The 14,934-nt window shown below is 30.6% G+C and overlaps 1 protein-coding gene across 1 annotated transcript; it reads right to left on the bottom strand.

Annotated features, from left to right (window-relative positions):
* Positions 1-239: 239 nt before the first annotated feature.
* On the bottom strand, positions 240-6,325 carry LOC143058249 (cardioacceleratory peptide receptor-like). Its single transcript, XM_076231718.1, has 6 exons — positions 6,074-6,325; positions 4,179-4,308; positions 3,299-3,624; positions 2,096-2,225; positions 1,401-1,487; positions 240-636 (listed from the first exon to the last, which is right to left on the bottom strand). Exons 1-6 carry the CDS (start codon positions 6,149-6,151, stop codon positions 404-406), a joined length of 984 nt encoding a protein of 327 aa, XP_076087833.1. The 5' UTR covers positions 6,152-6,325; the 3' UTR covers positions 240-403.
* Positions 6,326-14,934: the final 8,609 nt, after the last annotated feature.

Genomic DNA, 14,934 nt, shown 5'->3' with positions numbered 1-14,934 from the left:
ACTTTAATGCCTCCACATAATGGAAATACTGTAGTTGTTATTCGTATTCGACACCCATTGTAGACAATTGCAAAAGCATTAAAATTGAAATAATTATGTCAAATAATCTCACAAGATAGGCGATCGAAAACGTGAAGAAATTTTACATAGATCACATTTTCATATGCATGTAAGGGATTTGATCGACATACCTGAGTTTGAGGTACAGTGGGTTGCATACTTGATTATAAACACATGTATTTATAAATCTTCATTTTAATATTATACAAATAGTTTCATAAGTAAAAATTTTAATTCAATTGCAATACAAAAGCTGTAAATAACGGTGAAACCACAATTTCCCTATAAACTGCAACAAATTAAGCATGCACACATGATGCATCTGATTATAATCAGTGTACATCTAGCTGCACAATGTTACTCTCTGAGTTTCTGCATCAAACGTAGTTCTGCTAAAACCCTTTTTCTTTTTATGGCGAAACATTTTCTGGTTGAAAATCAGAAACACCAGTGGATTTACCAGGCTGTTTAACGGCGCAAGCATATAAAGTACAACAAACCACAATCCATATTGTGCGAGATTATGATGAATCATAATGGCTGCAATTGTAATTGGGGACCAACAAATAATATAAGCTGAAAAATGAAAGAAAACTTGTCAGGGAATTTTTTTGTATATATTGGATGTATGGTTACATACAAATTCACTGTAACAGATATACCTCAAATTTCCCTGTATGTCGTGATATTTGACTTTTTTTTAAACCGTAGGGTTCCTCTTTCCGCCAAAAATATTCGAATAAGACAGCACTAATGTGTTAAAGTACATGCAAGATTCCATCGGACAATGATAGGCTTATCGGCTTGTAAAATTCCACAGTGCTTTAACCGTTTCTTTTCTGGCAAATACCTCTTCAAAACATGATATATCTGTTTAACAAATATGTTTTTTTGAGTCAAGCCATTTCAATTGATGTCTTACAGTGTGTCATTTTATGTTGTAATATTACAATATTGTCTCAGATTAATTTATAGTTTGGTGCTTGATAAAATGATGAAACCGGCTGTATTTTTCAGGACCTCTCCTTAGTCAGGTGCCTGTTGCTTAGTGGTTGTCGTTTGATTGTGTGGTTTATAAGTGGTTTTCGTTTCTCGTCGTTTTTTCGTAGATAAGACTGTTGGTTTTGCTGTTTGGATTGTTTTACACTTGCAATTTGTGTTGGCCCTTTATAGCTTGTATTTTGATTTGAGCCAAGGCTCTGTGTTGAAGGCCGTATTTGAATCTAAAACTCTTAAATTGTTCTGCATTGTGAGTTGTCTTATTAGTATTAACACACATTTTAGTATTTCCACCAAAACAAATGAATAAGAAGAAAACTGCAAATAAGAAACATTCTTACCGAAAAAGACAACACACACTAGTTTGATAGTTCTGACCTTGGCCTTTGTTGTAGCTTGATGTTTAACATCTATATCACAATCATCATCTGTAATAAGGGAAGAAATATACACAACAGAAAGCATGTTAAGTAACAGTACTAACAGTACTATTGTATATCCGTATCAATTAAACAAAACCAAACACTCTTTAGAGTTAAATAATGTAAGTATGAATAATTAGGAGATTTTGTTATAAACTGATCAAGTTTTATCGAAGTTATACATCTTTCATATGTTATCATTTTGTATGTACGTTTTTTGTGGGTAAATAAAGCATGCATACATTTGTGGGGGTTCGTATTATACACACCCCTCAGGCACACAGCTTTTAGGTTTACATTGTCAATCATTTTTTTCCTGACAAATTAATAAATTACTACAAGAGTATGGTTCTAAATTCCACTGCGATGTGATAATTCTATGCTGTTTTTCGTTATTCAGTCCATAATATATTTACTCATCTATGTTTCTTCACGATTAAAATGTTAAGAATTAAACAATTTATTACGAAGAGTTACACAACTCGTATCAAAGAATACATATAGACTCAATTGTAGGCAGCCGTTCGACCTTTAAAATGAGAAAAAAAAAAAAAAAAAAAAAAACAGAAAATGGTTTATAGAATTTCAATTGTGGTTTTGTGACTTATATTTACCTGAATCTTTATTTAGAATAATTTCAAATCTTTTTCGTTCACAAAGTTTGATGATGATAATTATGTAGCACACACTTATTATCATCAATGGAATTATGATTATAGTACACAGATCCAAGTATAACATCACCTACAATTAATGAAAACATCATTGTGTAAAGTAACAATTTTTTGACATTCAATCTTTAGTAACAGACTGATAAGGTAACAATCGAAAATATTGAAAATCGATGTAGGATAATTTCATAGGAAATCACGTTCTCGTTTACAGCAGATTAAATGTATTTATCACACAAGTCTTAACTACCAAACTTGAATTAGTTATAGCGTACATGTTACTGATTAATTACAGACACATGGCATACATGCTAGTCCTTACAAAATTTGATCTTCAAATTGTGCAACAAAGTTATATTTCTATTGAGTTAAAACATAAAGTTTGGAATGGAAATTTGAGAACATAATCTACAATGTACAGGTTAGATATCTAAGAAAAGTTAAAATACGTATAGCTATAGTTCGAAAGGCATCTGGTAACATTAATGAACAACAACCAAGGGTTATACACACACAACTATAAGACACATAGCATTTTTATTGTCAAATACGATACAATTATTTGATAGTCATAAAATATGCAAGTACCAATATACTTTTCAAATAAAAAAAAAACGACTCCTACTTTTTTTTTCTATCTGCAAATGTACGGATAGATTTTGATAAATTTATGTTTAAATGTAGCATTTGTGTTTTTTTTTATCAATATGATTTGTTACACAAATCAAATATTTTTGCACCGAATAAAATGTCAATGGCCACAAAACCAAAAACACTGGCAATACCATTAAATACATTTCATCACATATATTTTGGATGCAATTTATAGATTGTTAATTAGTAGCACTATATCAAACATTGCATACGCCAGTATCCTGGTTTAATACTCGGAGACCAAGCTTTTGAGATGTTATTTTACATTTTTCTGTTTATCTCTCTACTTGTTATATATATGGTATCTGAGATGATTAATTGAATATAATAATGATTTTTTTTTCTTTTATTTTCTAAATCTACCCGAACATGTGTAACATTGGTTCAACTGGTGTGCAACAAACAATAATTTTTGTCAATGGTGTTGTATTTGTTTTGGCTTGTGTTTTTTTTATCAATTGTAATCATCTGTCTCTTTAACAAATTACTTACTAAGCTTGGAGCCTCATGTAAGCAGTAAACTTCCTCTTCGCTATATGTACCAAAGACCCCATAAGGAATTGCAAGGATACATCCAATCATCCATGAGGACATTGCCATTCCATATCGGTATATTTTCCCTTTAGATGCAGACGCAAAGGGTTTTAAAATAACATATGCACGGTCAATTGATAAAACTACGATTGCATATGTTGACACATAAAATGGAACCATTGAGAAATACACGTAAAGAATATAACACGCGTATGGATTCCATGAGACATCAAACCAATTGAACAGAGTTTCAGGCAGTACAAATAACATTCCCACGCAAAGATCTGAAAATAGAACTATTGACATTAGGAAAAACGCAAAACAGGTGTATTGTCTACAAAGGTTTCATTAGTTTCATGACATTCGAACCAAAAAAAAAAAAAACAAAAAACAACACAAAAACCAAAACCGTAAATAATTGTTCTTATGAATGAGTCTTTTAATCCGATTTTCAATCTGTTTTCATAACGTGCAGTTTTTTCTGCTTTTTGTAGCATATTAAAGAATAGTAGTATGGCTTAGAAGGTGAGGTACAAGGATTAGCGAGTTTCGGCAGTTTAATATTTGCAAAAATGTAGATCAATATCTTACAAATGAACAGAGATGTTTTGTTTACATTTGTGGTGACATTTTAAATATATGTCTGAAATATTCTTTCGCATTTTGGTCATGTAGAAAGGTTTGCAACAGAAAGCAATTCATATTACTGATTGAGATTTGCCAGACTCAAATGGACTTATCAATGTGAACAAAAGTATAACAAATATTACGTTGGCGTATTGATTGTTCTTTTCTTCATTTGATTCCATTTAGATATGCATTTCCTTAATATTGTTACCTGCAATTGCCAAGTTGGCAACAAAAATTCTCATTCTTGATTTTGGTTTTCTGGATACTAAAAGCACTACCACCAAGATATTTAGAAATATAATTCCAAGGAGAATAAACAAGGATACCCATTTCAGACCCTGCAATAAAAGATATGTAATGCTTCACATGTCAATATATTTCTATTATATAAAAGGCACAGAGAATCATCTTTCATATCTAGATAATTTTAAAAGTGCTGTTACTGAGTCACTAAATAGATACTATGCATTTTTTCCCACTGTGGTACATCCTTAAAGTGGAAACGGAGACGAACAAAAACAATTTACAAATAGTATTTCAAACGTCCAAAGAAAAAATCACTTAGCATTTTGAATGATAGATTTAAAAAAAATAGTAAGCAAATAAGCAAATCATTGATACTAAAAGTCAAATTTTATTTTTTCGGCAGACGCTCATTTCGTTCACAAAAGACTAATCGATTAAGATTGCAGATCCAGGATCCATAAAAAAAATGTTTAAGTCAATGCAAGGAGTAACGGTTGTAACAAGTAAAAAAAAAAAAAAAAAACAGTATATAAAGCTGCAGGTGTTCCCGTTTCTATGAAAAATCCCCCCCCCCCCCCAAAAAAAAAACCGAAACAAAACGAAACACACCAAAAACACAAACACAAACCCAATTCTGAAAAAAAGTCTAACTGTTTTAGTTCAAGTGTTATAAACCTAACATATTTCTAAAGAGTAAGCTGTTCCTTCAAGAACCGTCTACCGTGTAAAAGGTATACTGCGTAACTGTAACTGTATGTTTACTAGTAAGTAAATACATTCAAGAGACATTTAATGTGTTTGTTAGTTGTGAAAATGATTTCAACCTACATGAAGTTATGAAGAAAATTATGGTTTTAGATTTTCCTTCAATAAAATTGAATTCCTATAAATAGAAATAATAAACTGTATCAAGTATATGCTTGATTAATTGTAAACAGGTTATAACTTTTGTATAAATTCTACACTTCTCAACCTATGTGAAATAGAGACGTACATCATTAATATAAGTGGAATGACCATGAAAAGAACATACACCTAGCTATATATTTTTTTGTATATGATGAGTAGTTTTTCTACATCCCAACAAGTTTATGGAATTCATTTTCTGATTAATATCCAAGAACTCTTTTAATCGTACTTAATGTTATATTTAACACATTTATACACCAATTCGCTGTATAATAATATTAACGCAAGTAAAATATGTTAATATTGTACAATAGCAATTACAGTGAATTAGAGCGTTCGTTAATCAAGTAGTATCTATAGCTATCGCGTCGGACGTGTACCATTATTTTTGTTAATACATATTTCATAAACACTACAAAATGTATTTTTTTTATGTTGTTGATAATTTCATGAATATTTTGAAAGCTTGTTAAAAGCATGGCTTGTTACAATTATTCTAAACTACACGACAAAATAAATCAGTTGTAAACTGGCAAGACAACAAATTTAAAATTACAGAAGACACATGTGCACTTTAATCTGAAGTTTTTTTTCGGATTGAGTGCGTTTCAAAATCAACTAATTGTAGATTCGCATGGTAGTCAATTCCTGTATGCATCGCAGGAGACCCGTATCCCATCATTGCATCAAGCCTTGCTCATTTTCGATTCCAATATGCACTCCAAGTGTTTGTTTATTACCTTCATATATTATCCTTATACATGTACATGCTGAATTTGAACATCGACAAGCTACTATGACCGTCGCCTTTACTTTGAACCATTTTATAATTTGCTATAACATATCTTATCTCACCTAGGGATAAAATAGGTCATTATTTGCAAAGATATAAATATTTTACCTAGTGATAAAATATTTTATTATTTCCTAGAACATTTATAATCTTACCGTTTCATCTGTCATTTCTATGCTGCTCTCAGTAGTTTTATTTAATATTATACTCCAGTTAATTATGTTGTTTGTCATGGTTAATCCAAATATGTTTATCAAGTATTATACTCAACACAATCGTATATAAATCCTTGATATAGGTTTCAAACAGTACATGTTATTAAAAAATCTTTTTGGTTTGAAGTTCATCAGACAAATCGATCTCTTAAATTATCCAAACTACGTGATATTTTAAAGGACTTGTAATATAACCTGAAGATTTGAAACAATCAATTACGCGCTATTATGTAAGCTCATTATACAGTATAAACATAAAGCTGTAAATTGGCAACTTCCGGTAAACTGTTAGATAATTGAATTGTATGATTAACATAGTATCATATATCTAAGGGACAGTTGCTTTGATCTAATTAAACACTAAAACATCTATTGAGTAATCATATTTCAAATGTCGCTTTAAAGAAGTTAAACATGTATTTTCTATTTAACTACTTTTTTTTTAACTCAACAGTATAAAAGTGAAAACGTTTAAATATAAGAAGCATTCATCGACATCAATTTGAGACATCACTGTGTATTTATAATAACATTGCATTGTATTATAATGGATTTATCAAAGAAGGAGACACCAGATGTAAAAAAATCGTCTAAGAAAGTTGAATGCGTTTATGATAACAATTAAATAAATATCTGTGTTTTAGAAAAGTCATTATTGTTACCTTTTTTAAAGGGATATTGCAGTGATATAATTATATATGCATAAACACATTCCGTACTGTATCGGGTGTAAAAATGAAATAATTTACTCATTATAATTACGCTGCATTTCTGTTATATTTACAGAGTTTAATATTCTTTGTTCACTCTTGGGGTTTTATCCGCGCAGATAATTACTTGTTGTAGACAATCTCGTCTTTAAATACTATAAATATCTAATAAAATACGGATTATAAGAGTAAAATCTTTACCATTATTAGTACAAATAGATCAAGATAGGTGTAAAGAATATCAAAGTAAGATGAATGGTGCGATTCCGTCAATTTTATGTAATTTGACAAATCTTAGAAATGTCAATACCAACAGGGAATATAAACTCATCTTAACGATAAGAATGTTCGTAAGCAACATTATCATCATGAGTGTTTTAATTTTATACTTTTATTCTTGGTCACTTAAACTTGTTGCATGACACTTTTGCACTAACACAACGAAACCGTCTTACATCAGGGTAAGGTACCTTCTTTGCATGGATAAGAACAGTACCTCTCATATTTCAAGCATATGGACAATGTAACTCTCATGTATTATTTTGTTTTAGTTTTGATCAGAGTAATCTATCTTACTAGCAAACATGAACTAAAAAACTTTAAATAGACACATTCCGTTCGAATGGTTTTACACAAGTCATTTTAGGGCCCTTTATAGCTTGTTGTTCGGTGTGAGCCAAGGCTCCGTGTTGAAGGCTGTACAATGACCTATACTGGTTTACTTTTATAAATTGTTATTTGGATGGAGAGTTGTCTCATTGGCACTCACACCACATCTTCTTATGTCTAAATCATTTAAATACACTTAAATGCTTTCATTGAATACATTGAATCAAATTTTGCAGATAAATGTTCTTTTGCATGCTATGCGTGCAATTCTCATCGTTTATTACTGATATTGTTCATATGGGACTATTCATGTGTTATGTATATTTTTTTTATATTAAAGCAAAACCTACTTAGAGCTGTGTTGTATGTTGTATGAGTTTATGTTTTAATGAGTTTTAATTGATATATTCATTACAAAAACTGTTTAATGATACTATATAATTGTCTTAATGGCTTTTGTTTGTTCAATAATTATTAATAGTTCAAAAGTACGAAATAGTAATTGATAAAAACGGAAACAGATTATTACATCATGATTAATTGATAACGGTTATCACATCATGATTAATTGATAACAGTTATCAGCACACATTGGAGAAATTAATTGATGTTGGTAAATCATATACACAATTAATCACGAATCTTATATCTTTAAACCAAAGAAAGAGCAACATACCTATGAACTATCGTATGGTTATATCATCTTTTTGTTTTGATCACAGATAACTACCACCGACATATTCCATGAAGTACGAAATGGTAAAGGTACAAAATGGTCAAGGTACGAAATGGTAATGGTATGAAATGACAATAATCATTAAGCTATCGTCAAATGAAAATTCATATCATATTTCTATTGGAAGTTTAGTTTCAGTATAATAATGTTATGCAATTGAAAGACATATGCTAACTTCTCAAGCATGATTTTCATTTTACTTTGTATACATAGTACAAGCACCAGAATAGTTCTGAATACGACTAAACATATTTCTATAACTCCAAATCAAATGTTGTTTTCCTCAGTGTATTGGATTTGATAACAAATTTCAGTAAAACAATTTGATAAATAATACATACTGGTGTATATCGGGAAACCGTTTTACTACGTCATAAATGCTGAATGTCGAAACAGCACGGAAGTCTACTAATGTTTAACTTATCATAAGTTTAAACGCTATGAATTTGATGAGACTGTCAACAAAGTGAGAGGTTTAGCGCTATAAAACCAGGTTTAATCCACCATTTTTTACATTTGAAAATGTCCTTTCCAAGTCAGGAATATTCGTTTTTTATGTTTTTTGTCGTTTGATTTTGCCATGTGATTATGGACTTTCCGACTGGACTTTCCTCTGAGTTCAGTATTTTTTGTGATTTGACTTTTTACATAAGCACACACCGAACATTAACTTTACACATCAAATTAGTCAGCTATACATGTCTACATTGTAATAATTATTGCGTTTGTATCCAGTGAATTACTGAGCTAATGTTGCCTAATTATCTCAAAATTCACTTTTATATAACGTCAATACTGCACCATTCATAATTTTTATAATTTGATGTATTATGAAACATTATGCACATGCACATAATTATGCCTTCTATTCTGAATCGTTAATGACATTCACTACAAACTGTTTCGAAAAATTGAAAGTTTTATAACAGGAAATTCATCAAAATGACCATATAATTGATACTCATGTTAACACCGAAGTGCTGATTACTGGGCTGGTGATACCCCCGGGGACGAATCTTTCACCAGAAGTGACATCGACCCAGTGGTGTAAATAGTTATCAAAGGTATAAGTGGAAGGACTGAAGGACGCCTACGAGTGCGGGAGCTGCTTGCTGCATTGAAGACCCATTGGTGGCATTCGGCCGTTGTCTGCTCTATGGTTGGATTGTTGCCTCTTTGACACATTCCTTCTTACCATTCTAAATTGCATACAAATTTAAATCATGTTTCGCTGTTTATGACTTATATCACATATATCATCGTAAAATACAATGTCGTGATCCCGATTGAAGAATAAACTCAACAACCAATCATTAAAACGGAAGTATAAAATGACTGTGTATTAACAAAACACTCTGTATTTACAGAAACATAAGTAATTGAAACAGCATTTCACCGATGTTTTCATAGATAAAGAGTGCACATCATTGTAACACATATAAACCATAAATAGTGCATGACTATTTCAAAAAGCAGCCAAGCGTATTCTTTTTACATGCAATACCTAACATGAAGGTGAACTGTCAGTGCAAATGTTACAATATGGAATTAGATATTTCTATCAAATTACACATTTAAGACGACTATCCTGGTATCTTAGATATAAAAAGCGAACTAATGTTACATGTGATTTAGAAATAAAGACAGTTCGTATCTGTAAACCGTAAAACATACGTCATTTAAAGTAAAAAGCTATCCAACAGATGCTCGATTTCAATGTTTCTTTCTCATAGCTCTGTTGGAGCAGTTATGATGTAAAAGCACATCCATGTACAAACCATTGGCTGAATAAGATGTACATGTGCAGTTTTATCATATACGAGGGACAACTATCAATTGATTAATGGTATACGAGTGTGCACCTTCTTATAATACTTCGACATGTGACTTTGGAACTTGTCAATGTGAAAAGGTGCATGCGTATCATAAGTAGTCCGTCTATCATTTTTAATAACAATAAAATTTCGATAAACAGACGAAGATATGTATATGCAGCAGATATGTTTATTTTAATTTTCTAAATTCTAAGTTAAATAGCATATACGTTGTTCGTGACAAGAAAACTAAAAATGTCTGACAAATTAGATTAAATTATTTCAAAAGAGTTTTTTTGCACTACCGATTTGTTTTTTAAAAAATATTTTGCAATCATTCTGCTTCGTTTGAAACAAAACATAATATGTTGTTAGTGAAGCAGACTTAATACGGCTTTGAATATAAACTATCGGTTATAATACCAAAGCATTAATAACTAAAAATATGTTATCATGAAAAAGGTCATGATTTTCATGGAAATAGATATATGATTTAGCTATACGCATCGATAATTGAGATAAGTCATATAAGTGGAGGCTATGTAATTAAATCATATTAAACCGTGTCATCTGGTCTCTTGTTCTTTTTCAAACTGTGAAACAATTTGATAGATTGTATTTCATAAACGAAGATCACATTCGTTATCTGCTCAATAAACAAATGCATAATCGATTTAATACAAATGCTTTGGAAATTATGTACAAGTTAAACTTTCGCTTCATTTCATCTACTTTGTATAAGAATAGTTCGGGTTTGTAACGGCTTTTGATATTAGAAAGGAATATATTCAAATAAAGGCAAGAGTAGTATACCGCTGATTAAACACTTTAATTTGATAATACTAGTGCACTTGATGCATTGGTATTATTTTACTTGGAGTTATATAAACCGTATTTCTTGCATTTTATTAACGGACAAAGTAGAGTAATTTGCACTTAGTGATCCAACTTGATTGGAACAAAATACAAAAGTCGGTTACAAAGTGAAATATCTATTGGTCAGCATATTGTCTATGATGTAATGCAGTGCACCTTTAAAAAAACTAACTTGATTTCAAATTATAGTCAAGGGTGATTTTCAAATGCTGTTAAAATTATCCTGTAATAACCACTGGTTTATACGGGTTATTTCTAATGAATGGATTATTTCTTTGATTGATCTTTAATAGCTAGTAGCTTTAGTGTCATGGATGTTTATGCCAATATAAGAAAAAATATATATAGCATTTTTTAAACGACTCTCAATAAATATGAGGTGTTATGACTTTTGCGCAATATAATGTTAGAGGATTGTTAAATTTAAATTCAATTTCTTAAACAATCTGAGAATGAGGAACAAAGCATCTTGTTTATTTGCGTACTAAATTATAATCCTGGTACCTTTGTTAACTATTATTTGGTTTACTCAATGAACCCAATATTAACCCTTTTGATGATAACTAATTTGAAATATTCAGGGTGTTGTAATTACCTTACATCGTAAAATGGCTCATAAGCATTACTACGTTTATAAACTGTGTTTTGCTGTAAACACTCTAGAGATACACTTTACAAGTTTCTAGAATGCTTTAATGGTTTGAAAAGAAAACAAAAAATGGGAGTTTGTAAGGACCAGTTGTTGCGTTAATGTAATATCAAAATGTGTCATTGATTATTAACATGAACAAAAAGAGGGCGACATTTCTCTTTAATTTATATCATCCACTCATATACATAACCATTAAGTGGTTAGTAAAGCTAATACAAATCTACAAGGGGTAAATAGGATTAGAATTTGAAATAGATTCTTCTCTACACATATCCGCAAACAGTTGACGAATGTCAAGTTCATGTGTTATGATCAATGTATTTCAGTTAACAAGTTAGTTTATATTTGAGCATGATATTGATCTTTCTTGATTAGACATGTGCAAGTCCGAGGGACCTTGCAACCGGTTAATAATGTTACATTTACAACTCTGCTGAAATTCAATTATCAGTGTGTACAGTTAATGATATTTTAATTAATAATCCATCAGTAGTAATTGCTAACTAGCGATTTCAGGTAACACACCTATTCTTAACAGCTTTATCAACATGATCAAGTACTAACGTGTAACATACAATAACGGTTATTATCAAAAAAGGCATGTTTACAATATTTCCAGTGTAGACAATACGTGTTATAATTTCAGGTAATATTTTAAACTTTTAACTCAGTATCTTTGAAACATACTAAAAATGCCAAGGCGTCTGCATTAAAGAACGAAACAATCTTATTCAGACTTTTATTTTAAACTTTACTTTAAAATCAATAGCATCCTTACATATGATTGATTCACTAGATGTGATGACATCCTTTATGATTACGGAGGAATTACTATGTCTATGGATCGCTGTGAGAAAAATAAAATAAATCTAATTTCTGTATTTCTAATATAAAAATAATTGTTGAAACGTACAACACAGCTTGATATACAAACACAATTCTGACAACCTACGGCACCAAATGCTGTTTTACCGTTATCATTTTTTCTATCTTCATGGTTATGACTGGTAAAAATGAAATAAGAATATTTTCAAACTCATCAAAAGTGACTATAAACATATGAATAAAATAATATTTGTCAGTCTGAAACGGTCATTTTGGTCTGTTCATATCTTAATTGACTGGATTTACTGCTAGATAAAAACGTTCAGATTTTTAAGACCGTTAAGGCGTCGTTCGGATCGATAGTCTCATCAGGTAAATCAGCCCGTTAAGGTATGTCAAGAGTATCAAGACTGAATCTTCTAGCGAGCTGTTTAGACCCGCTAAGACCGTGTCAGACCAAAACAGATCAAATCTTAAAATTAACGTTCAAAATTGTCAAACCATGTTTAGTTCCGTTCAGTATGCCGGTATGATACCACGAGTTACTCCCCTTCTGCTTGATTAATGCATTTTAGATTAATTGTATATTTATTTGAAGTTAAAATATTACATCTCTCGAATAAATAATAATAAAAAAAGTAATAAAAGGTTTAATCCTCTCCTGATTCTTTATTTATGTTGTTGTTTTGTTGAGGAACTAATAAATTATTCGCCTATATATGTTGCTTGTTTTTTAATAAAAATAGTTTATTTATTTATATTAACTATAAAATGCAAGGACGTATGCTAATTATATGCACACACACACACACATGTTTGCCATACGTTTAACCTTAAAATGTTGTGAACCCTTTGTGAACTTATTTTTCGTATTTGAAAATTAGAAACAGAAAAATTTAAAAAGTAACCTAAAAAAGGCGATGTTGTATAACTGCCAACGAGACAATCCATGGAAATGAAGCGAAAGCAAATTGACACATGCGTATTTTTGTTTTAATTCGTATTCTATTGATATGTCCTACTTTACCGTTGGAGCTGGTTTTTTTAAGTATTATTGTGCTAGTTACTCTGTTAAAATCGGAAATGCTTCTATTACCATAGCTTTCTACTGTACAAAATATCTTTAAAAAAATATTTATTTGACACAATGGTGTGCCTTAACATCACCAAGCTTGCCATAGTACATGAATCTGATCATAGTACTTTATTCAGTATTTGTCGAAACAGTGTTAAAACTATAAATACATTTAAGTATCACCGTTACTTTTCATTCAAACAATTATATATAATGTATCCTTATGTTTATTTTCTTACCCGTATGATATATATATATATATATATATATATAGCACCAGTTGCAGATTAACCGCCCCCCTCCCCCCGTGCAGGTCCCCAAACAATTTCTAACATAATCTTATTGCCACTGCATCTTCTTGTCTAGAGCGGAAATTAATCACAGCTTGATTTGACTTTTTAAACTGGCCGTTAATTATTACAAACGTCCACATACGTGGTAAATGACAACTTATCGGTGTAATTTTAAGTGCCGACCGTGTAAATATGGACATATGTGTGTAAGGTCTCTGCAAAAGTTTTGATGTAAAATACATTTACATGCATGTTGATTCGAACAGTACGAATTTGTATTGGTTTAGAATACAGATTAAAATCGATCAAGAGGTGAAACTTCTGATCTGTGTTTTTAAAAAATAGGTACAAATAAATGTTTAATGTCGATCATGGTAGTTACATCTATATTTGGGCATCTCTTCATTCCAAAATTTAGTACTCACAAAAACATTATTTGTGGATGTTTTTTTTTAATTTTTCTTCGAAAACGTCTTATTGCGAATTTATTCAGCAACACATTAAACTGGCTATTATTCTACCTGTTTTTGTTTAATATATCATTCAATGTTCATGTAAACATATTAAAATTGTTTGTTCGTTTAGGTGAAAATATATCTTATCCTTTTTCATGGCTAGTGCGTTTCGTTAACCTTTTGCAATTTAAAACATTAAATAGAGGTTTATACGTGTCAAACGGCGTATGCATTATCATTATTCCTATGAAGAAAAACAGGTTCTTGAAAATATTACTGCTTTGTATCCATGATTTACATCAACAACTGTTTAAAAGGTACTTGATATAGTTAGTAACTATGTGTATTCGTCATATAGATTATAGCGAAATTTTATTTTGAACGCAACAGTTGTATATAAGTATAGCCCCTTTACATATGTACGGTTTGAATGGATATACTTTTACAGACAGCAGCTTCACACATGCGAGAGAAAGTAATTGCTATGCAATAGTATTTTCAACGTTTTGCATCATCCAAATGTAAGGTTTTCTATGTATCATTACTATTTGAATTCGTCATGTACATTATAGCGGTAACAGTATTTAGAGTTGTCTAATCAACTTTACTGAATGAATACACCTTTACATTCAGCTATTACAAAAATACGAGAGACATTGTGTGCTGTTCAATAGTATTTGCAACTTTATGCATCAACCACTATGTACTTATATTCTTTCACTTAACTCTAGTGCTAGTGTTTATTTGTATATACAT

The sequence above is a fragment of the Mytilus galloprovincialis genome, chromosome 14 (assembly GCF_965363235.1).
Source record: "Mytilus galloprovincialis chromosome 14, xbMytGall1.hap1.1, whole genome shotgun sequence".
NCBI classification, from domain to species: Eukaryota; Metazoa; Mollusca; class Bivalvia; order Mytilida; family Mytilidae; genus Mytilus; species Mytilus galloprovincialis.
Note: the sequence above shows the minus strand (reverse complement) of the source record. Positions and strands in the feature narration are given on the sequence as shown.

Excerpts from the sequence above, each read along its gene's own strand:
- LOC143058249 (XM_076231718.1), bottom strand. The coding sequence starts at position 6,151 with ATGACAAACAACATAATTAACTGGAGTATAATATTAAATAAAACTACT. Across the intron at positions 4,309-6,073 it reads TAGAAATGACAGATGAAACG|GGTCTGAAATGGGTATCCTT; the intron begins GTAAGATTATAA and ends CTTTTATTGCAG. Across the intron at positions 1,488-2,095 it reads TATTCTAAATAAAGATTCAG|ATGATGATTGTGATATAGAT; the intron begins GTAAATATAAGT and ends CCCTTATTACAG.